This window comes from Gadus chalcogrammus, chromosome 4, assembly GCF_026213295.1.
Source record: "Gadus chalcogrammus isolate NIFS_2021 chromosome 4, NIFS_Gcha_1.0, whole genome shotgun sequence".
NCBI classification, from domain to species: domain Eukaryota; kingdom Metazoa; phylum Chordata; class Actinopteri; order Gadiformes; family Gadidae; genus Gadus; species Gadus chalcogrammus.
In genome coordinates, this window is record NC_079415.1 from 22,798,102 (window position 1) to 22,822,960 (window position 24,859).

Consider the following 24,859-nt stretch of genomic DNA (forward strand, 5'->3'; position numbering starts at 1 on the left):
CCCCAGTTTACGACTAAAACAACACAATTGACGGCAGCTCCTGTGCCGCGTGGTTTTTAGAGCCATGTAAGGATTAGAGGGGGCGGTCGATAGCAACCACCATAGCAACCATGACGGTCAAGTGACTGGATGCAGCCCCGTTGAAAAAAATAGAATACCACCCAACCACTCGGGAGATTAATGATATTTAAATTATTATGACCATGAAGTCTTTATTTGCATGGGTTTACATTTCGTTCTGTGTAGCATGGAAAAATCGGAGAAACACTCCCATTCAGAATGCATCGGTTTACATTTCGTTCTTTGGAAAACGGTTCTTTTTATTTATTTATTTATTTTCAGTTTTTGAGGAGGTGCTTCAAAGATGCTAATTTTTCTGCAATAATCCAAAATCCAATGGAAAAACCCGTTGGCTTTTTGTCAAGGGAACCCAGGGCGATGCTAACTTCCGGTTTGGCCAACATACGTCATCCCTCCACCAATCTACTGTAAAAACAAATGTTCAAGTTTAATGATAATGCATGAATTTATTCTTTATTCTGCCATAGTATTTATTTAGGGGTGGGGGGGGTGGGGGGTGGTGGATCCAGATCTCAGGCAACAGCGCAGGGTTGCCAGGTCCTGCAAAAAACGTGCTGCCCACATACCGTTCAAAATCCACCCAAAATGTCCTAGAAGCATCCCAAATAAAAATGAAATTATTGGCCATTTTGGCCAACGTTTTGAATGTAATAATATTTGAGGGAATATTTTGTTGTTGTTGTTTTAGTAGCGAAATGCACCGTGTGCGTGTGTATGTGTGTCTTTGTCTGTGTGTCTGTGCGTGTGTGTGCGTGCGTGTGCGTGCGTGTGTGTGTGTGTATAACACGCTATTTTATGTTGAAATGCGACGTAATCCAGTGTTCACGAAACGTACACTGTCAACGTATGTATTTTTGGCGACTGGGTTGGCTCTCAGATATACGTGTTTCTAACAAGATGATATCATTAAAAGTTACATAAAGTAACAGTTTTAATAACACAAACGCAGGAAACACGTAGCTGCTAGTTTAGCGAAAGCAGCGTCCCTAACAACCTGACGTCGTTGAAACATGCGAGCGAGCCGATCAAATCCTAATAACTATAAAACTAAAGATCTGACAGAATCACTGACTGAAGATTATGCAAGTAAAAAGTATTTCTCGCTAGAAATGTTATTAGAAACACTTTAAACGGTGAATCGGTCCTAAATATTGCATTTCCCATTCAGATAATAAAGATTAATAAAGATCATACACATTCACTGACTGAAGGTTATGTAAGGAAAATGTACATTTCTCGCTAGAAATGTCATTAGAAACGCGTTTAATGGTGTATCTGTCCTAAAATATTGCATTTACCATTCAGATAATAAAGATTAATATAGTGTTCCGGAGCCGCGGGGGATTCTGGGAATTGGGGTTGTCAGTTGACAAAAGGGGCTTTTGTTAACTTGTTTTGTTGTTAGGATTAAGTGGGGTTAATGGGTTCGGGATGTTATGTGGTTGTGTGTTGTTCTATTAACATTGTTCGTGTGTTCATTGTTGTCGACACCATCACCGAGAGTGACGTGACCATCGCTTCGGGCAGCTGTTCCTAAAAACCAACCCTCGTTGTCGAGCGTGCCCCCCCCCCCCCCCCCCCCTCCCCGGTCAACAACAGTCTACCTCCCCCCCCCCCCCCTCAACAATGGGACTCTCTAAATCGACGCCACTTCGACCTGGGCGGGACTTTACGTCCTACGTCACTCGCTATGGGTTTGCATGTGTGCGCGTAGCCGTTTGTCTCAGGGATCTGTGCACGAACTCCCTTGCACTACAGATTACGAGCGTCAGTGTCGTACGCGATGGAGGGTGGGTGACATTCCTACAGGCTGTAATGATAGGCTATATTTCTACAAATGACTTAATATTACTAGCGATTAACATGACGAAACAACACGAACTAAGCTAACATTAGACTATAGGCAGGCAACAGGCAACTGTGTGTTGGTGCGTCTTATTGCTTCCCACGTCTGCGTCTGCGTCTGCGTCTGCATCTTTCCCACTCCTGGCTAATAGGCCTAGTTTCAGCTTTTGTACTGTATATCAGAAATGATCACCCTGTACCACACTGCTGACTTGTTGATGTTTTGTGAGCACTCACGCATTTCTCTAGGTATCTTAAGTTTCCTACTGGAGTCATCAAAACTTTGGACTACTTTGTTATTGTAAGAAATATTGTGTTGCAAAAACACTTTGTGTCTTACCCGTTACCCTAACCTTAACCCCAGTAACATTTCTTCATCATAAACTACAAGTTACGCAAAATGGCATACAAACATCCAGTCCAATATGAAAGAAAAAAGCTAGCTTCATTAAGGAATCAAACCCCTTATCCCCGCATTAATGAGTTGTTCTCTGACCACTAACCCATCAGGTCTTAGTACATGCGATTCACGAGTTAACCACTTGACAATCTTTAAACTTCGGTGCCTATAATTGTAAAGACAGTGCTGTGTGTCATTGTGCGAGTATCCGTCACTCCGCGATGGCTGTGTGCAGTCCAAAATGAACGAAAAAGAACTTGCTCACTAGGGAATCGAACCCCCTCATCAGTTGGTCGTTGGTAACTGTAAACAAAGAGATCGCATTTTGTTTAACTGCTAACTAACAAACGGGTTTATGCGTTCACTGACACAAAGATTATGGAAATAAAGACCACTTTTCCATCAGAAAAATCATCAGAACCGTTATTACCAACCCATAGACACTAAAGCCAAAACCTTTCTCACATGCACACCCATCGCGAGTGACGGCTATGTGCACACATGCACACCCAGAGAGTGACGTAGGACGTAAAGTCCCGCCCAGGTCGAAGTGGCGTCGATTTAGAGAGTCCCCCTCAACAATCGTGTCCACAATTTGCCTCGAAACCCGTGACCCCAAACTCCGAAACCCGCCTCCACAGCGGCACGCGTGGATACTGTAGGTATAACACGCTATTTTTTCCGTTGAAATGCTACGTATCCAGTGTTCATGGAAACGTACACGTCAACGTTTTTTCTTGGCGACTGGGTTGCATGGCGTCATCGCCCCACTTGAACCAGATGCCCTCACCAACCTCCATGCAATTGTAACAATTCTTCACCTTCCACAGATTATTAATAATGTCTTGGTAATTGCTGAACACAACCGTTAATGTCATTACAGGAAGATGATGGAGAAACATTGTCTGCGGCATTCGAAAGGGAAGAGAAAGGCCTATTGAGGTTAACACCTTTTAAAAATAACCTCTAAAAGTTGATGATAGCGTTGTACAATTTAAAACTGACATCTTCTTTCTCTCAAACAGGATGAAATCGAATCCAATGAGAGGCCATCCACTTCTAAATCACAGCTTACCTCTGTAAGATTCTCCCTGGAATTATAATGAAACGCTCTACTTGGCACTGTGAAATCCAATCTCATCTTTTGCATTCCTATAGCTTCCAGTCAAAGACTTATATAAAATCTATCTAGAAAAGCAAATACACAAAGCAGACTTGGAAATGGACCACCTTAGGCAAAAGATGCAAAGGATGCTTTGGAGATCCACATTTTGGAACATAAGTTAAAGGTGGGTGAGGCTGGGATACTGTTCCCTGCTCTAAAAACATACCCAATATGAATGACTTTTTTTGTGCTTTCAGGAAATAAAGAAATCCTCATAAAAAGTAGATTGTCTTTATTAGAACACGGGCTCACAGCAAAAACCACAGTGTACATTGTACTCTATGGGTGTACATTTAACACTCACTTCGGGGTATATATAGGTCCAAGAGTTCAGTGTTCGCTGAACACTGTTAGAAGAGCAAAATATGTACTCCAAATTTAGAGTTACATTTGAACACTTTGAGAGTGCAAATGTACTCTATTAGTGGTACTTTTGGGCACTCATTCAGTGCTTCCTTACACCTGCAGTGTAAACCTAGAACCCCAGAGAGAGAAATGTACTCCAAGTCAGTGCTTGTAGCACTTCGCAGAGCTGATTATTTAATACTTCTAGAGTGAGAATGTACTCTGACTGGTGTACAACCAACACCTTTGAGGTGAATTATCAACACTTCATGAATGAATAGTCTACACATTATTCTTGCTGCTGTTGTTGTTACAGTGCATACATATATATATAGTTAACATTATAGTTAACTTTAATAATTTTTTATCAAGAACCATATTTAGTTTTACATTTATATGATGTAACAAACAACTTGAAAATAAATAAATAAATGTGTACCCGTCAACCAATTAAAGGGAATTCCGGTGTAAATCGGATTTGGGATATGTTTTGTATGATAATGAGTTGAAACGTTCGTTTTGGAGCACAAAAAACGCATATAGACGCTTTCTTCAGTTGGCTGTTTTTAGCCGATTCTATCAAAACGCTATAAACTTGGAACAATGGGGCAGTGGTTATGGTAAAAACTAAATCGCTATTTTAAACCATTTAAAAGGCTAGAAGTAGCCCGACACTTCTTTGGTAGTTCAAAAAGGGTATTAACATATAAAACGAGGCATTGAGAACTTTGTAAGTGTACAGATTGTTTATTAAAAAGTACATTTTATACACACAATACCATCAGTAGATCACCCGTCGACACCATTTTGTTTTCAAGACTCGATAAGTAGATTGGCCAACACAGAGATTGTGACATCCATCAGCAACACACAAGCTCTGGCGGCATGCCATGGGACCTTTAAAAATAAAATAAAAATTATCAGGATACAATTACCCTGTGAAACTTCACTACACGATCCACAGCTTCCTGGATACTGATTTTGACAGCTCCCTTGTTTCCACTTGGAGGTGGTGGCAGGAGGTAGACCAGCAGGAGAAGTGAGGCCATGTCACTATCCCAACCTGAAAAGGGAGAGCACATACTTTGAGCATGAAATACACCTGATGAAAGCACATGACACAACATAAAAGGTTCAAAAAGTTATTGTCAATAAATAGTCAGCATCTAAAAAGGTGGCCAAATACAAACACAGGGTATCTGCAGGTTTCAGCAAGTCAAATTTAAGACTTTTTAAGACCTTTTTAATACCACCTTGAATGAAATTTAAGACCTTAAACCCGCGATGATGGGGGGGATCCCGCTGTATTACAACCCAAGCATAGCATGTGCGTCACTCAATGAGACTCATTCAAGTTTACTTTCTGTCTGTTTATTGAACATAAAGTGATACTCCTGGGCTCCAGACTAACTTTTTCCTTGGGTGCACTGGTGCGCCTAAATTTTTAATTTGGGTGCACCAGCACGTATTCATGGTATTAAATAAATGCCTTCAGTAAGACCTGGGGGTATACCACGAACCTCGTTGAACATACCCAGGCTTTCTTGGGAAAACCTGGCTCGACAGAGCCGCAACTCTCAATCACAGTTAAATGGTACCACGACGCTCACTTTAGATTCAATTAGTTGAACCAGGTTTTCCGCTTTAGGTTCAATGCGCGTTCACATAAAAGGGGCGTTTCTCGCGTCATTTGACTCACCCTTATGCAAAATAAATCGCGCAAGAGCGGTGTATTTCATCCAAGGCGAGCAATGTATTATTATGAACTCCTACGAGGAATTCAAAGTTCAAATCACAGCCAAGGGGAACACGGTTGCCCATAATATGGCTAGGGTGGCGTGCTTGTTGGCCTTGTTGACGCTGCAGATTCGCTCGTTTCGGATGAAAGGCGCTGGTCCGAAGCGAGTTATATACGCCGTTTTGTCCCTTCCAGCAGTAAAGGTGCTCGCGATTTGAGAGTCAGGGAACATCAAACCGAAGAGATCTCCTATCCCCATTTGAGTTGTAGGACTGGTGCTTGACCACTGTGTTTAGAATCCACAACACCTCCGCTTTCAGTGTTGGTGTCGCACCAAATGCTACCCTCAGGTCTGTGCTAGCAGCGCGGACCGTCTGCGGCGCCACCGCCGCAGCAGAGATGCAAAACGTAGAAATGGCTGGGGTCTGTGTGTGGCTCCTGGCAGAGGTTTTATGTTTTTGGCTCTGCATATGGTTGACGACAGCCTTAATCCCCATGGTGCCGAGCTTGAATGTAGGCTACTTTTGCACGGAATGCATCTGGCCTGTTCTGGGTTGGCAACGGACGCTAGCCAACCTCGGAAACGGACGTCTTCCAGCCAACTGACGTTGAACTTGCATTTACCCATTGTTGCAGACTAGCTAGCAAGCGCGCCGACATCCGTTTATATATGCAGCTAGCAAGAAAGTAGCCCCTCGTACATCTCCTTCCCGAAAAGTCCCGCGAGAAAAAAAAAAATTTAAATAACCCTGCCCCGACAAATTTAAGACCTCCGAGTTATAAATTTAAGACCAGCATATGCCATTTTTGACGAATTCAAGACTTTTAAAGGCCAGGGTGTCCGCGGACACCCTGAAACAGGTTTTTATCATAGGACCCTTTTAAAAAAAAAAAAAGGGTCATATGTTCCCCAGTCTCATACAAAGAGGGGAACATAGGACCCGGGGAACATAGGACCCGGGGAACATAGGACCCGGGGAACATAGACACGCTCCCACTAAATTAAAGCCACGTGCCTCGTTAGCATTAGCTAAAAATGTTAACGAGGCGTTAGCTAAATTGAAGACATGTGCCTCATTAGCATTGGCCATTAAGTTTGACGTTAGCTAAAATCGTTAGCATTTATAAGTTGGTTATCAGATCTAAAAGACGAAGAAATGCTGAATATTCTGCATTCAGGGTTTCTGCAGGTTTGAACAAGTTAAATTTAAGCCTCTAATACCTTCTTAAGACCCATTATGAATACAATTTCTGACCTATATGAAGGACATACGCACAACTAACTATGAAACATAGAAACCCTGTGCATTATTCACTTGGTACTTTTCTTACCTGTTTACATTCCCATGAAGTTCAAAAATGTCTTCGCTCACCGGAGCAATTCCTTGGCGATATTGATTCGATCCTCTCTAGTCAACCGTCTCTGCCGAAACAGTTAGCTGCGTAGTGTGGAAGAGGACAAACGGTCACATGTCTCTAGATTCAACCAATGAGAAGGCGCAGCGAGCCAATGACGAATCGAAACCTAAACCGACGTGCCGCCGCCTGCATACCTAATAGCCGGAGTGAATAACTAATAGCCGGAGTGAATAACTAATAGCCGCGGCTATCAGTCATTAAAAAACCGTACGGATTTCCTGCCAAAGGTTTTGCACTTTTACCGCGCCATTCTAGGGCCAGTTAGTGGCCTTCTTGGCTTTCCATACTTCGTAGACGGGCTCTGGCGGGGCCTCCGCAGTTTGGGCGGGGCCTCCGCGGTAGACGCACAGTCACATGGAAGGAAGCAGAGAGAGTTGTAAAAAAAAGAAGGTGAGTGGGAAACTAATCTAAACGGGTTTGTTCTTATGTTCAACGATGTTGTTGGGGTCGTTAAAGCCATGCTCCTCGAATCTTTACCTAATTGTCTTTTGATTTCGACTCCAATGCACTTTAGCTGAAAAGGCGCAATAACGGGTAAAGTTTAGATAAGCCAAGGACAGAGCAAAGTGTTGTAAAGGAGACATGAGAGCGATTCAAGTTATATGTAGGAAAATGTAAGGAATATGTTTATCGTCGTTATATAAAACCAGGTAGTTAATAAGGAGACGATCGGGTAATACAATGCTTTGATCGGTGTAGGACGTGTTCATGGAGACACTCGACACCAAACCTCTATTGGTTTGAAATGAAAACAGCCTTTCGTCGGGAAAAACTGAGAACCTCCCTGTTGGGATCCGTCCGGTAGACCTGCCAGTTGTTGATAAGTCTCAAGTTTATTGACAGTACTTTTCTGTATTATTATGGTTTGCAAAGATGTTTGTTACTAGAAACTTCACCATCATTATTACGAGGATGTGCCAACATTGAACCGCAAATAAACACTTGGGAAATGCAACAATGACTATTGCGTTACCCAACAGTACTACAACATGGTCATTACCTTTAATAAATGACACCTGATCAAGTCTGTATTATTGTTGATATAACTACGTGTTGATCAATTTAATTTCTAGATCGTTGACTCAATATCATCCACTGTCTTGATTCACATTTCTATATATTTTAATTCTGGTTATGTAAGAACGAAAAGTGCAAGGGCGTCTGTATTGTAGTGTTGTATCAGTAAAGCAGTATTGATTGGTTTGTTCTGATGTAGACCTGATGTGATGCCTCGTGAGGAGATGAAGAGGCCTTTGATCCGAGGCAGAGGGGTGGGCTCCAGACCGCTGGAGGCGTTGATCTCCGACCCCGCCACGCCCGTGGTGGGTGTCCTGGGTACGGGCGACTTCTCCCGCTCGTTGAGCGGGCGACTAGTGGCGTCCGGGTATCAGGTGGTGGTTGGCAGCCGCAGCCCTAAACGCTCCCGGGTGCTGTTTCCTGAGGAGGCAGAGGTGAGCGTGACCCTCCCTCGCTCTTTATGGTTCCCGCGGGTCCTTAAAAAGTCTTAAAAAGTCTTACTTTTTTTTGTGTGAAATTAAGGCCATACATTTTCTTACATTTACTGTAAATTTGCTCTAGGTATTAAATTTTGCAGAGGGTTTTTTAGGACTAGGGGAAATTGTCGCACACAAAAAATCACATAGTGCGTCTTTTAATTACGGCATTTTCAGGAGTTTTACGTTACGTTAACGTTGACATCAGTCACATGAGGTCGCAGAAATATATCCGCCAAATACGGCATTGCATTTTTCATAAAAAGAGAGCTGTCACGCTGCATAAGCGATAAACAGTACGTCCTCATGTTCGATGAGAGAAAACAAAACCACTAAAAGCAAACGGATGGATATCCATGTGAGGTACTGGCCCACGGACGACACCGACAGCCATGTCATTTCGCGGTACTATGGATCACAGTTCATGCTGGATCATTTTAATGTAAGTATTCCTAGGGCTTTGACTTTTGCCCAAAAACCATATTGGAAGTTTGTTTGTTTATTAATATTAATATTCAAATATATTCGAATATTTATTCATAATATTTTGACCATTAAATTCCTTCAGTAAGACCTGTGGGGTGTTCCACAAAGCCGGTTTTATCACATAACCGGGTAAGTTAACCCAGGGTTTGCTGTAACCCTAGGTTTTCCGTTCCAAAAGGATCACGGTATGTTAGTTGCTATAGCAACATATGCTCTGAATCAAACCTGGTCGGACCAGGTTTTGCGCAGGTTAAGTTTGAAACATAACCCGGTTTTGGGTATTTCAACCGGCGTTCACCACAGATTTCATGTGGTCACAATGGCATGCCCTTTTGATGAGAGAACTGCTGATATCAGAGCGCAAATTATACGTGCAATCCACCGGGAGCGATTGATAAGACCACGGCTCAACATCTTGGCATATTGGATGACTTTTTGCTGGAGTGGAGAGACATAGATTCTCGCGCAAATCTTTAATATATTTAAATAGCCTTACATAGCCAACACTACCAATCGAGGACCTGGCCTCAGTTCACTCCAGACTATTTGCGTAGCCCACCGTTTTTTTCAAATGGTAGTTTTATCTAGGCTATAATGCTGGAGATGCTGAGCACATCAAAGTCGTTTCAGATGACCCATCCAAGATTTGTATCGGCCTCCTATCATACAAAGAGCAATATTGTCTGACCTACTATGCCGAGAGGCATTTACAACATAAAGTATAAAATAGTCCTAACGGACTTGCATCCACTGGAGAATGTTCGATCGTAGCCGGCGGCTTCATTACAAGCACTGATCCATCTTGATCTGTGAAGTTGATGAATTGTCACTTTTATGTTTTCTACCCAGTTACCAAAAAAGAAACATTTGGAATAGTATGCGCTGTGGCAAGCACACGGTTTGCAGTGGTTACTTTCGAACGGCAAAAAAAATCTAAAATACAAAGACAACACAAAACCTACATTCAAACCAGTGTGGCGGTATGGCCCATGACTCTCGGAGGTGGTAGGATACCTCCAGGTACCCCCTCCATGCCAGGCGGCCCTGAATTTATGTTTATAACAGCTCCCTCCACCGGGGTTCAAGACAATTTGAGGGCCAGATCAGTACTGCGACTGTCGGCCTTTTCCCGAGTGGCTTAAAAAAATGGCTTATTTTAAACTTGATACCAATACTGATGGTGGGAAAAGCTTACCAGTGTATGTTTTTTATACTTCATTTTTTATACTTGATCCTCTGACCGCTTGGAAGCAATCGGAGTACATATTGTTTTAGAAGAAAGGGGGTTATGTGGTAGGATCTTTAAGAATGCTTAATGGGATATTTATATATTCATGGCTCAAATATTAAGGATCTTTTGACGTGCTTTTGACGTGTAACTAACGCATTTACGCGGTCAGCGATCCGCTGCCAGGCTTTGGTTCTCCGGGTTCCAGAGGTTTTAGCGTTCCCTTTTCTTGTGATAATGTCCTTCTCCTCGTCAAAGCTCTCCAGGAATACCTGGAGTTCCATTTCATTGAAATAAGCGGCCCGTTTCGCCATATCGATCAGGGTTTCCATGATCCATACATCACGTCTTTTTAAGTTTGGCATGGACGCGCACAACCCTGTGTTAACCAACCCCGAGTTGATTGAACTAATGCATAACCGCTGCTGTGGAACCGAAAACTCTGGGTTGGTCGGCACAGGGTCAATCAACCTAGAGTTCAGCGTTAACTCAGTGTTTGTTTAAAGGCCCACTATGCAACTTTGGTTTTTTCTTCGCTGTTTCTGGGTTTTCGCCGTTTTTATGCGCGCATTATTCAGTACACAGCTCCCCCTGCAGCTTCGGAATACAACACCGTCGTAAAAACTAATTGACAACGCACCGCCCCCACCCACTTCTCCCGTGTGCGCTTGTTTTCAAAGGAGCCGGCAAAGCGTCTGAAGGATGTCTGAGGTACGTGTGTATTCTATCTATTCATGAAGAGTAGACAATGTCTTTGATATTAAAGTACTGTATTCTTGTGTTGTTACACTAAATAAAAACCCATCGTTTTTGTTTCGTTGACGGGGAGATGTTTTATCCTAGATTTAATTAGTTGTATATTTTCTGACCGATCAGTGTCAGGCCTACTTAGTGTCGGTCAACATAATACATGACGATAGCATGAACAATTTGCACAGCAACCGTAGTCTACATTTATGTATCTTCTCAAGTAGGTGTAGTAATCTATGTTGTAATTTATTCTATCAAAAATGGTATGCTTATTATTTACATCAGATCATTGTATGCTTTTGCAGACCTCAACTTCTACCGCGTCGTCAGACTTCACTCCTGTGCCGATGGGCTCGAGGAGAAAGCAACGAACTCCACGGGGGGGTAGAAACAAACGAGGAGGGAAGGGGTCAAGGGACCTTGATGCTGAGACTCAAAATAGACTCGAAGATCTGCAGAGGCGCCGCACAGCAGAGACAAAGGTTTGTATACAACCGCAATGTTTACAATTACAATGTTCACAACCCAACAAGATATCACATACATTTGATTTTATGCCTCCCCCAGTGATGTAATATGAATGGTTCTTTTTTTCTTGAAGGAAAAACTAGACTGTCTGGAGCCTGGTCAGAAGGACACGATTTTGGAAAAAATCCTGAACAGGTCTCCAGGCATGATGTTTGACGTCATGTCACTGTTGGAGGAAACCCCTGCACCCTGAACCCGACGGAGCTCTCCCCCACTTGGTGTACCTGTGGACACTGCAGGGAGATGGACACTGACCTAGAGAAAGTATGCTGTCGCCAATTGCCACTCAATTGCATCGGCAACATGGTAGGGCTGCACGATATGGGCAAAATATGATATCCCGATATTTTTTGGCTGAATGGCGATATACGATATATATCTCGATATTTTCTATAGAGTGGGTTCGAAGGTTTTTTTTAAGTCAAAAGCCACATGTGAGACGTTGCAAGCACTTTTAATAAAACACAGATCAGTATGACTGCAACATATATCAACATGTGATTTTGTATAGTCATTTTCACCAGAATGGAACATGGAACTCTGGCTGGCACATGTGCCAAGTGCAAGAAAGGTACATTGAATGAACACATGAACACATGAACAGAACAGTTTTTATGCTTCTTAACAAAATAAATAAAATCTTTAAATCTCTTTGACAAATTATGTGGTGCCAACATCTAACATTGTGTGAAATAACAAATATATTAAATAGTTTTAATTGAATGAAAAGGGTTAAGATTTTTCTTCTTCTACAGATGTGCAAAGAACAAGAATGTAAACAGAACAAAATTACCAACAGAACAGACCAAAAAAACGTTTCTCATTAGCAGTGCTCCTATATTTTACAGGTTTTGTGCAAGGAAAACTAGTCTATCAACCGCCTCAGGCTTCAGGGATGCCCTGTGACAGTTGACAATGTTGCCGCTGCAACTGAAAACCCTTTCAGAAGGGGAACTGGTTGCTGGTGCGCAAAGATACTTTTTTGCCAGGAGGCTCAGTGCTGGAAAAATATCGGCATGCATCTTCCACCATTGGAGAGGATCTGTGTCGTGGTCGATGACAGCTGACTGTAAGTAGCTTGTAAGCTCACTTTCAATCGCCTCCCTCTGTGTCAGCCTGGTGTTGGTGGCTGTGCTCTGCTTGAAGAAGCTGGCCAGTGACTTCTTCTTTGTGGATGGTGGTGGCATTCCTGGTTCCTCTGGCACAGGGCCAGCCGGGTCCGGCTTACCGCCGCCCAAATCAGCCTGCAAGGCCTCCACCTCCAACACAGCTCTGTGTTTCAGTGCCTCAACTCTTTCACCTGGGATGTATTGGACCCTGAAACGTGGATCCGCAAGTGATGCCATATCCAAAAGGTCACTTGTGTCTGGGTCAGCATACTTGGCATTAAGGTAATCCAAGATTCTGGTCTTGATCGACCTACACAGCTCACTATCATCCTCTTCCCGTATTAGGAGACTTGAGTTGAAGAGGTGTAGCACAGGCCTGACGTAGGAGAGGGTGACATACTCCTCACCGGAGAGAGCGTCTGTGAAGTCATGAAGGGGCTTCAGGACTTTCTGGACTGCCTGCAGGACCTCTACGTCCTGCCAGTTAAGGACAAGATGTCTCGACTTCTTGTCAGCAAACAGGACTTTGGAGAGGTCTGCCTCTTGCTCCAGGACCCTGCTGATCATCTGCTGTCTCGATCCCCAACGTGTGGCTGACTCTGTGATGAGCTGGTGAGTCGGTAGACCCAGCTGAATCTGCACCCAGCCAATTCTCTCCTCCGTTTCCAGCTATAGGAAAAGCTGCTGACCATTTTCTTGCACAGCGCAATGCACCTTGTGATGCGGTGATCATCCATGCCATGTCCTGAAATAAAATTGTTAAATATTTTAAATCATTTACTTTTTCATTTAACCTTTTAATTTAAACAATGTCTTAGAAACCTGTTAAGTAGAGTACGCAGTGTTATTTTATTTTGTTTTTGTATTCACTTTTTCAATTGTGTGTTCATGTTCTTTAAAAGAAAACATTTAAAATAAAAGTATTTAAAAAATGTAATTCTTCTTAGATTTTTATTATCTAAATAAGGAAGATCACCTGTGTTTAAGAGGGAGGTGTGTGATTTAGATTTTATGTCAAATTCAAACACCATTTAACTGTGTGAAAAAGTTGTTATGGCAAACAACCGTTTTAAAGCATGCACACATTTTCTCTTCCCTGTAACTATTACTTTGCGATTGTACTCACCAATGGCCAAATGAAGTCGGTGACCAAAGCATTGCATCCTCAGCCATTTTAGAAGTTGGGCCGCTTTAACAACGTTGCTCCCGTTGTCGGTGGTTATGGCCACCAGCCGCTTTTCCTCCAGCTTCCAGTTTGAGAGCGCATCCTGCAGGGCTTCAGCGATGTGCTCTCCGGTGTGATCTTGAGGAAAGTAGCTGGTTTGGAGGCACGCCGACTCCATTCTCCAGTCCTCGATAAAATGAACTGTCAATGACATATACGGCTCGCAGGTCCTACTGGACCACATGTCGGTAGTGACCGCAAAATATTTTACTGTTGCGAGCCGGGCTGTCAGCTTTTGCCTGAGAGTGGTGTACATCTCTGGCAGCACTTCTTCAGAGAAATAGTTTCGATTTGGCAAATTGTACCTTGGGTCCATTGTTCGGGAGCAACTTTTTGAAACCATCCTGGGCGACCGTTGCGACCGGGACCATGTCTTTTGCAATGTGGTAGGCTACCGCTTTAGTGATCTCACGCCACTTTGCGGTTTTCCTGTCATATGGCTCACCACGAGTGAAGGATTCTTGCAATAGACATTGTTTTGGGGCAGCCGCAGAAGATGCTTTGCGGGAAAGACGCGTCTTTGCACACGGCACGTTCGGAACGACAGAGTGGGAGGGGTCGCGGTCGCGCTCACAGTCTCCCAAGGCAAACACAGACGCTTGAGGCGAAACGGAACATTTTAACGCATATAACGATATAAACGATATTGTCAAATCTTGTATCCCCTTGGAAATTATATCGATATATCGTACATAGCCGATATATCCTGCAGCCCTACAACATGGCATACATGGCATTTTATGTATTGGATGAGGGGGTGTTGCGGCTGGCGAGGGCTGCTTGGAACGACGTTTTTGCTCTCGAGGACAGCCAAGAGCCAGGAGTGGAGCAGAGACAATTTCGCCATGCTGCATACAGACAGTTTGTCCTGTGGCAGCATGGCCGCCTCGGAGTGGGCAGACGGGTCGTCATACCCAGCTGCTGTGTGTGGAAAGTGAGGAACACTTTTCCTGACACCAGGGGCCAGTACACGGGCTTCAGAGTTAGACGATTAGATGTTTAGCCATTGTAAATAAAAATCGTTGTATATATTTTAAGTTTCCGCCTTTTTTTATACGACTGCAGTTTATACACCTCAATGTTACTTTATAAAGTAAATCAATTTACATCTGTAGCTGAAAATAACGAACCTAATACAATTGTCTACCACCTCAGATTACCTTTGGATGTGCGCAACACCTATTTTTTTCTCTAAATTACAAAGAATTATTACATTTGTTATATGTATCTTTAGTTTGTTCAATGAAAGACACTTGTTTAGAAAAATATTTATTTTGTTATTGAAAAAAAGAGCACGGAATGAGTGGCGTGGCTATTGGGTGGCATCCTCTGTTGGGTTTTCTGGAAAGATGTTTCCTCGTGCTAGTTGCACCCTCACTAGCTTGGATGTGGGCGGTGGCTGAACTGGGGCAAGCAGGCCGAGCCGCCTTGGGTCACCAGCCCTCATCGTCACGATTCGGGGCAGGCCAGTTCCACTTGCTATCCTACGGGACAGGATGGCTGTCTGTATCTCCCATATATAGCTGTACTCTTTTGTTTCCTTAATCGTGCTGACTGTCCAGTTCTTTGACTTCTTGTTGTACGACCGTTTGTACCTGGTGTCAAAGGATGAGATAGATTCATTATTTAGCCCAACGCTTATGAACCATAATAAAGTTCTCTTGACATTAGTTAGTAAAATTCTAACAACTTACATCTTGTGCCCTTCCCTGTTGCGTGCTGCCTGACGTTGGTTGTGCTTGTTATAATCAATAGCCGCTAGAAGGGTTTATGTCTTGTACACAAAGGGTGTGTATCCCATGCGCTTTGCTGCGTACATCAGGACGTGGTTCTGGAAACTCTCCAGGTCATATGTGGTCCTATGGGGTTTGGTGGGAAATAGATAAGAATAACACCGTTAGCAGAAAAAACAGCTATGCTTTCCAATACATACACCGACAGTCACATAGTAGAGTAAAGTAAAATAGTGGGGGGTGGGGTTTGCAGTTGGCCAGGTCTGGAAATTATGTTTTATGCCCAAAACAGGCATCTCGGAATATGCATGTTCATTATTGAATACAATTTCAATAGCTGGAACAACCTCAGTCAGTACATTCAGGTTCTCACCTAATTCTTGGAGTACATGATGAACCAAGACCTGACCGCGCCACATCCGGGTGCGCTCGTCCCGAACACATCAAGTTGCATATGCGCTTTTTCACTGTAGAGGCGACATGGGGAAATGTCCAAGACACACCCACCAATCGACCCAGAAATGGATGCAGAACCATCATCATAACTCTCAACCTGCATACTTAATGTAATTTTGGCTAAAAAAGTTGCATAGTGGGCCTTTAACCTCCGTTCGTGGAACACCCCTCTGGGGCCCGTTTCAGAAAGCAGGTTTAGTGAAAACTGAGTTAGTTAACCCTGAGATGAGGGAAACTCTGGTTTTTCAGTTTCACAAAGCCAGTTCAGCTTTACTCTGAGTCAGTTACCCTGGCAACATACTCCGTGAACCTAACCTGCTTGCTGGCAGGTTTTCTTCAACTAACCCCGAGTTTCTCCTGCTCTTAAGTTGCAGCCTGCAGACTGAAGGCAGTGGCAGACATGGCGTGTCCTTTTATTGAAGAGCCAGTTGATGTCGAGGCGCAGATACTTGGATGTTTTATCATTCCCTGATGAGTAGCTACCTGTTTGAGCGTTTCCATTTCTCTGCATCATCAATAAATTATATAAACAATCTTCCACAGAATTGCATTTATCAATCTAAGCAGTAATTCATTTATGTCATAAAGCTTTGAGACTTGAAGCACTAATCAGTCAATTTGATATATTTTAGGGTTTCCAGGTGTGATTGGCTGCATAGATGGCACTCACATTCCTATCATAGCTCCTTCAATAAATGAAGGAGATTATGTGAATAGGAAATCTGTCCACAGCATTAATGTACAGGTAGGCCTAAATAATAGCCTTTAACATTCCAAATGAAATATGCTTCACTATACAGCTAATTACTGTTCTCCACTGTGAAGATCATATGTGACGCAGCCCACATGATAAATAATTTGGAAGCGAAGTGGCCTGGGTCTGTGTATGACTCACGAATGTTTCGTGAGTCTACACTGAGTGCCAGATTTGCCCGTGGTGAGTTATATATATAGTTTATATATCCAGTATATAGTTATATCCTATGATCAATATTTTGTTTCCTCCTATTACAACTGAAACAATAAAGTGTATCTTGTATTATCATAGGAGAGTTTGATGGTTATCTACTCGGAGACAGAGGGTACCCCTGCCAGCGCTATCTGCTGACCCCTTACCCTGACCCTTGCCCACAGCAACACTACAACTTGGCTCACTGCAGGACACGAGCCAGAGTGGAGATGACCATCGGCATACTCAAGGCCCGGTTCCAGTGCCTTCGTAGGCTCAGGGTCACCCCGGAAAAGGCTTGTGACATTATAGTCATTATAGACATTATAGACATTATATCCTGACCCCCCTGCTGATGCACGAGATGGAAGAGCTGTTAGAGACATGATATGCTTCAATCATTTCTAACTGACTGCCTTTTTTCTGTTGGCTATAATGGAGGTCAAATTTTAAGATAACCAGAAAACACAAATTTGGAGACTTGTATGTATAAAAGGCATTTAGGTGTTGCTTTCATATAGACAATATTAAATACTGGCAGTGTTGGGATTTTTCTTTGTTTAGCAGATTTCCCTAATTACTTAAATATATCCATCACATGTTGAATGCAGCCACTAAATGCTGTTTAATGAGGGCAGGCTAAACAACATCACAATTGCTTGTACTTAAATTATACCTTATCTGTTTGAACTACATTTTTATATTTCATTTTTAGTTGCAGCCAAGTCCGTTTGGGGCCTGTTGGGTTGCACCTGTGCGCACAAACACACATGGAATATAATTGTTGAATAAGTGGAACATTCAAGAGAAAACATTTTCTTTTTCTCAAATACTCAGACTCGGTCAGCTATATTTTTCCACGCGAGCTCCCGCTTTTTGGCTGCTGCCATAGTATTGCTTTTTAGTAAAAAGATATGCTCGCTTTCTGCATATGCAGTCATTAAGATTTGCAACTCCGCTGGGGAGAAGTAGGAGGATCGAGGCTTGTTAGTACTTGTTGCCATGGTGAATCATGTTATCTGTGTTCCATTGATGAGGGCTTTTTATATCCTCATGCACGAGCTTCACTCAGTTACCTTGACTCAGAGTTGATTGAACTAAGCGTTATCACCTGTTCTGAAACCGAAAATTCAGAGTTTTACAGCTCAGAGTTGGTCAACCTAGAGTTAAGGATTTAACTTAGAGTTTGTTGAACCTGCTTTCTGAAACGGGCCCCTGGATTGGGCTTCGCGAGATTTGTTTACCGGCGTTGCTATGGTTACCGGTCCTGCGTGTTCTTACGGTTTATTAGGCCTATCCAATAAATCGCTGTCTAATCAATACTTCATTCACTGCCTCTTCCGTGGTCATTACAATATTATGAGTAGACTGCGTCGGGTTAGTCTGCCATAACAGATTTGAATATTAAGGGCTGCCTAATATTCGTTTGAATTATGATTTATTTTTTGATATTCGAATTATATTCGAATGAGGAAGTTCGGCGTCAAAGCCTGTGTGTGTGTGTGTGTGTGTGTGTGTGTGTGTGTGTGTGTGTGTGTGTGTGTGTGTGTGTGTGTGTGTGTGTGTGTGTGTGTGTGTGTGTGTGTGTGTGTGTGTGTGTGTTCACTGTCAGCCGTGTTTACATGGACACATCTGATCCGCATAGATGTGGAAGAACAGCTCAATCGGAATAGAAAAGGATCATATACACGCCTCAATCGGAATACAATTATCTGTTCGGAATATAATTCTATTCGGCAACAGAAGAGGTGGTGTAGTCTGCTATAATCAACATGCATACACTTATTCCGATTAGTTTGGGGTTTAACTTAGAGCAGCTGCAGTAGTTCGCATTTGGTCCACTCCGCACACCAAACTTGACCGCTGTCAAGGACGGTGGATTTATTGCCTGATTCATGTCTTTGTTATCACTCCGTAGTAGTTACAGTAGTCCGGTAACATATCAACCCCAGCGTGTCCGGTTGCTAATCAACGGGACATGGGTGATTATGGGTGACACGGGTGGGTTCATGTGTTCGCGTATCGTCGTGTCCGCGCACTTCTGAGATAACTTTGCAAGAGTACTACTACTGCTAGTACTACGGCTACGGTTGATGTGTATAAGTGACTCAATAAATTCCTTTTTCTATGAAATAATTTTTCAGAATTTTTTTGGGTCTTAATTTATGTATGTGTTGGTCTTAAAAAGGTCTTAAAAAGTCTTAAATTTGACTTTAAAAATGGTGCAAGAACCATTCAGTCCCTCACAGTCAGAATCACTCGCTAATAGACCCTTTTGAAAGTAAGACAAACACTGTTGCCACAACAGTTTCTTTCCTACTTTGAAAAGGGTCTATTAGCGAGCGTAATATGCTGCTCATAACAATGATGGTTTTGTTCACTGTAAGAGTGGCAGTGAGCCAGTATTAGTAGATATAGCTAGTAACTTCATATATACGTTGACCATGCTAGTCATTTACATTTACATTTAGGGCATTTAGCAGACGCTTTTATCCAAAGCGACTGACAATAAGTACATTTGTCAGAAGAAGTGCATCAATATATCGTTGTCGTTACAGAATGGACGTTCATAGAACCAAGTGCAAGTACCACAATCGCTAGGCTAATCAATTCCCTGTGTTACAGCCATGATAGCAGCTACTGCAGTTGATACACAGTTAAGTACTAATAATAATAATAATACAATACAATGCAATACAATACAATACAGTGTACAATGGTGGCCAGAAGGGGGAGGGTGGCTATGCAGTTTTGAGGTGGACTCTGAACAGGTGAGTCTTGAGTCTTTTTCGGAAGATAGTGAGCGACTCTGCGGTCCTGAGAGCGGCAGGGAGCTCGTTCCACCACTGAGGTCCCAAAACCGAGAAAAGTTGTGACTTTGCTGAACGGCCTTTGCTAGCTCTTAGCGATGGCGGTTCCAGACGTCCAGCTGAGGTAATTGAGCGGAGGGATTGAGCTGGGGTGTGTGGCTTTAGCAATGCTTGGAGGTAGGCAGGGGCAGTTCCATCGACTGCCTTGTATGCCAGACAGTACCATCGTCTTAAATTTGATGCAAGCTACTACAGGGAGCCAGTGGAGGTGTCATGCCAAATTTGTACCGGATGCCAAATTTGTACCGGGCGCGTCATCCATACGTAATCCATTGCAAACCTGCATGGCAGCAGATGATCGTGTCGTCCGTTGCCGGGAAGGTTTCAAAAAACATTCGCGCACATGTTGCCAAAGACGAAATAACATAATACAGTTAACGGATCGCTAGATAATGTAATGTTTTGTTGGGTTCCTTAATACACACGATGTATCTTGGAACAGACATCAACATGCAGCGCGCCAATCCAACTGCGCATGCTCCGTGTGACGGTCTAATAACTGATGTTGATATCATTACAGATAACACTTGTTTTTACTTTATATTTGTATTATATTTAATTGTTTAATCAAATTTAGCAAGTAAACTGAGTGTTTAAAGCAGGTCAAGGACGAAATAGCACAATACAGATAACGGATCGCTAGATAGAAGGTTCGCGAATGTTCACGTCATTCGACGCGATCGTCCGTTGCCAGGCAGATTTGGAGTGGATTACGTATGGATGACGCGCCCGGTACAAATTTGGCAGCCGGTACAAATTTGGCATGACAGAGGTCCCGGAAGTGGGGGGTCACATGGGAGAACTTCGGTAGGTTGAACACGAGGCGCGCTGCCGCATTCTGGATGCGCTGCAAAGGTTTAATCACAGAGGCAGGAAGTCCTGCGATGGACTTAATTGACAGCCTAATTTTCAATCACAGAAACAGGAAGTGACACCATTGTTGATGATCTGTGAAAAGGGTCCGTTGACTCATTCATCCATTGACTTATTCATCCATTTACTCACTTGCATTATTTACTAACTCTAAAGCTGATGAACTTGCAAATTGACTGCTTTTTTCACTCACTGACTCAGTAGCTGCGTCACTCTCTTCCCCTACAGCATTCACCCCCGGCATTCGCTGATTCACTCACTTGTTCATGGATTCACTCACTTACTTACTAACTGGTATACTCACTCACTCAAAGATCTAAAATCCCGTAGTAAGGCCTAAAATCTCCTGACTTGACTGTTCTACAGGCTAGTGTCCTCCCTCCGGTATCAAATCCAACATCCCAGATTCCATCAACTAAAAACGGCGGTCCATTGATCCAATGCCCCCACAGGGAACGGCAAAGCAATAGGGGTCCCTGGACAACACAAACTTTTTTTAAATTGCACAATAATTGATGTCACTCAAAAAAGAGTGAAACAAGTATACATTTACATTTAGGGGATTTAGTGCGCTTTAATCCAAAGCGACTTCCGATAAGAACATTTGTCAGAAGAAAGAGAAACAACAATTTTTAACTGTCGGCACAGTAAGGATGTTCATAGAACCAAGTGCCAAGCACTAGCAATCGCTAGGTTACCCATTCCCTGTATACAATAGAGATTGCAGGGATAAGATGCTACACGACTAAGTACTGTAACTAAGTATGACGTATAAGTGTGTACATTAAGTGCCAGGACGTACGACATACAATAAGTAGTACGTTTATGATAAGTACGTTTATGAGAAATACATTTATAATATATAATACGTTTACAGTAAAGACTTGTGCAATCCCATATCCTCACTGTCTCGCCCCGCTGTCCCCTCAGGTGACGTCCCAGAAGGAGGCAGCCAGCCAGGCGGGTGTTGTGTTCGTAGCGCTGTTCCCCGAGCACTACTCCACGCTGGCAGGCCTCAGGCAGGTCCTGGCGGGCAAAGTGCTGGTGGATGTCAGCAATGCCGTCCAGGTCAACCTCTGCAGGACATCCCATGCCGAGCAGCTGGCAGACATGTTCCCGGAGAGCCACGTGGTGAAAGGGTTCAACACCGTGTCAGCTTGGGCGCTCCAGACCGGCCCGCGGGACGGGAACCGACAGGTGAGGTCCCGGTCTGAGGTCCGGGCGTGTCCGGGATTCGGAGGATGTTTTCAGTTGCACGCTGTATCAATTGTGTTTGACGCAGACATTTAGTTTGGTTCCAATTTGAATTGATGCCCGAGAACGGCCTAATTGAGAACTGCTTCCCACATGCTCCATGCAGAGTGATAATAAAATAGTGAAAATAAATTCGGTCTGTGATCCTCACTTTTTCTGTCCACTCCTCTTCTGCTCTATCACCCTGAGCTTCCCCCTGGGTGTGACCTCATGTTAGCTCACGGTGGTCCTCTTCCCCCCCGGGGTGTAACCTCACGGTGCTCCTCTCCTCCCCGTCCTCCAGGTCATGCTGTGCGGTGACAGCGCGGAGGCCAAGGCAGTGGTGGGCGGGCTGTGCCGCGCACTGGGCTTCGCCCCGGTGGACACAGGCCTCCTGGCGGCCCAGGCCCTGGATTTGGAGAACCTCCCACTGAGGCTCTTCCCATCGTGGCGCGTCCCGGTCCTCTCCACGCTCGGCCTCTTCGTGGTCTTCTACCTGTACAACTTCCTGCGCGACGTGCTGCACCCCTTCGTGGCGTTGGGCCGCGCCCCCGCCTTCTACAAGCTGCCCGTGGAGACGGTGAATGCCACGCTGCCGGCGGTGGCCCTGGTCACGCTGGCCTCAGTGTACGCCCCTGGCTCGCTCGCCGCGGGCCTGCAGCTGTCCCGGGGCACCAAGTACGCCCGCTTCCCCAGCTGGCTGGACCGCTGGATGGGTCGCAGAAAGCAGTTGGGGCTGTGCAGCTTCGCCTGCGCTGCCATACATGCCGTCTACAGCCTGTGTCTGCCCATGAGGCGCTCGGCGCGATACAAGATGCTCAACGACGCCTTTAAGCAGGTGAGCACCGTGTGTGGGTGAGCGCTGTGGGCTGAGTTAGGGTTTGAGCTATGATGGTTTCAGGTAGGGGTTAGGCATCAATGCTCTAGGGCAGTGGTTCCCATCCTAGGGGGCGCGTTTCCCCTGGGGGGGCGCGCAGGACTCGAGTTGAGGGGGGATGGCATCCCCCTTTGGAATTAAAATGATCAAAATCATCCCCCTTCTGAAACAGCCATCCCCCATTCCTATGCCCTGTTATTTTATCAATTAATGTGGAAACATTACCGCTATTTCATTATAGCGTTTCCTTATTCAATTCGGCGCAACGTTACTTTTCCTAGGGACAGATTTGACAGCGATACTGCATTCTCGAGCAGTATGCTATTGCGCAAGCAAGCAGGCGTACTTGTGCAATAGTGCCTTCACAAGCTCTCATTCCACACCGTACGAGACACACTGGTAGCGTGAAGCTGTCTCTGCATCTCAGACATCGCTTCGGCAGGCAACTCTGTCCCCTTTTCTCCCTTTCATTCCAACCCGTGAGCAGCGCTAGTCTCTCTTCTCTGCCGAATGCATTTTTGAAAAAAAAGAATAAGAATCAGTTTTTAAAATCCTTAAATGTGATGCATGCCTCCGAATCGTGTGATGCGTCCGATCAGCTGCGTTTTTGGGGATAAAATAAGAGCAATGACATGACAATAGTCATCACTCTTATTTTATCCCCAAAAATATATAATAATAATAATAATAATAATAATAATAAATAAGCATAATGGGACTCGATAAGCTAATTCTGCCGGACGGACGGAATCGGCTGGGTGGCTACATGACGACCGTCTCAGTAATTGGTAAACTAACTCTGCCGGACGGACGTAATCGGCTGGTTGGCTACATGACAACCTTCTTGGTAATCTGTAAACTAATTATGCCCCACGGAGGTAATCGGCTAGGTGGCAACATTAGGACCGTCTCGGTAATCGGTAATGATGACGGCAGGTGGGATGAAGTACAGCATTATGCGAATAATCGTAAATGAAGACAAAATGGAAAAATGAGCCTACCTAGTGGTAAGGGCGCATTACGACCGTCTCGGTAATCGGTGACCTAATTCTGCCGGACGGACGTAATCGGCTGGGTGGCTACACGATGACCATATCGGTAATTGGACGGACGTAATCGGCTAGGTGGCTACATGACGACCGTCTCGGTTATCGTAATCACGACGGCTGGTGGAATGGGTGGCTACATGACGACCATCTCGGTAATCGTTAATAACGACGTCTGGTGGAATGAACTACAGAATTATGCGAATGCCAATGTTTACCAAACGGAAAAATGACCCTACCTAAGGGCGCATTATCTTCTGCCCGACAGAAAAAATGACACAAATACATTGGGGTATTCAGAACAATATCGCTAACAGAGACAAAATGTTAACAAGCATCCGTTCTGGAGGTGATTCATGAAGCATCTAATCCATTAAGAATTGCAGTTTATATTGTAAGTGGGCGGAATGGTAAATAAAGTCATTGTTGTTTGACGTCCCCCTGAGGTCAAAGGTCACCAAATTGTTTGGCTGTCCCCAGAAAGATGTCATGAGTCTATGTAGCAAGTTTGGCTTGATATGTAAAATATGATATGTTAAAGAGCCCATGCCATTAAAATCACATTTTTCCTATTGTTTGTTAAATAACATAGGTCTGAATAAGTTTGTGAGCTGTGGTAAGTTTGAAATCTATGCAGTTTGTCTGCTGAATGCAATAGGCAATGAAAGGAAAAAGGCAGAAGAAATGAGCCGATCTGGATAAGGTGACACTGTGACGTAGCGTTGTCAAATTATTATTCATGGCCCTGCCCACTTGGTTGGTTCGTAACCACCCACAAGAATTCTGAAGGAGTCTTGATTGAGCTAGTGCTAAATGCTAATACGTGTACGGTAGTTGCTTGGTTCGTAGTAACAGGCTAGTTACAGAATTTTGAATGCAATGGCAGAACGACATCGAACTACATGAACTGCGACATGCTGTCTGCCGCCGGTTGCCGCGAGGCACCACCGCCGCGAAGCACCACCGCCCGGCAGCGGGCAGCAGGCAGCGCACGGTTCTGTCTACTACAG

At 44.0% G+C, this 24,859-nt stretch overlaps 1 protein-coding gene across 4 annotated transcripts in view; it reads left to right on the forward strand.

Annotated features, from left to right (window-relative positions):
- The first annotated feature begins 7,273 nt into the window (after positions 1–7,273).
- Positions 7,274–24,859, forward strand: part of LOC130381333 (metalloreductase STEAP3-like) — a 78,451-nt gene continuing 60,865 nt past the window's right edge. The window contains exons 1-5 of one of the 4 annotated variants that reach the window (XM_056588859.1): positions 8,358–8,444; positions 11,256–11,432; positions 11,552–11,742; positions 21,624–21,890; positions 22,231–22,764. In XM_056588859.1, coding sequence (XP_056444834.1) covers positions 11,722–11,742; positions 21,624–21,890; positions 22,231–22,764 — 822 coding nt within the window. In that variant the 5' untranslated portion in view covers positions 8,358–8,444; positions 11,256–11,432; positions 11,552–11,721. The other 3 variants (XM_056588856.1, XM_056588855.1, XM_056588857.1) reach the window with 3 other exon arrangements.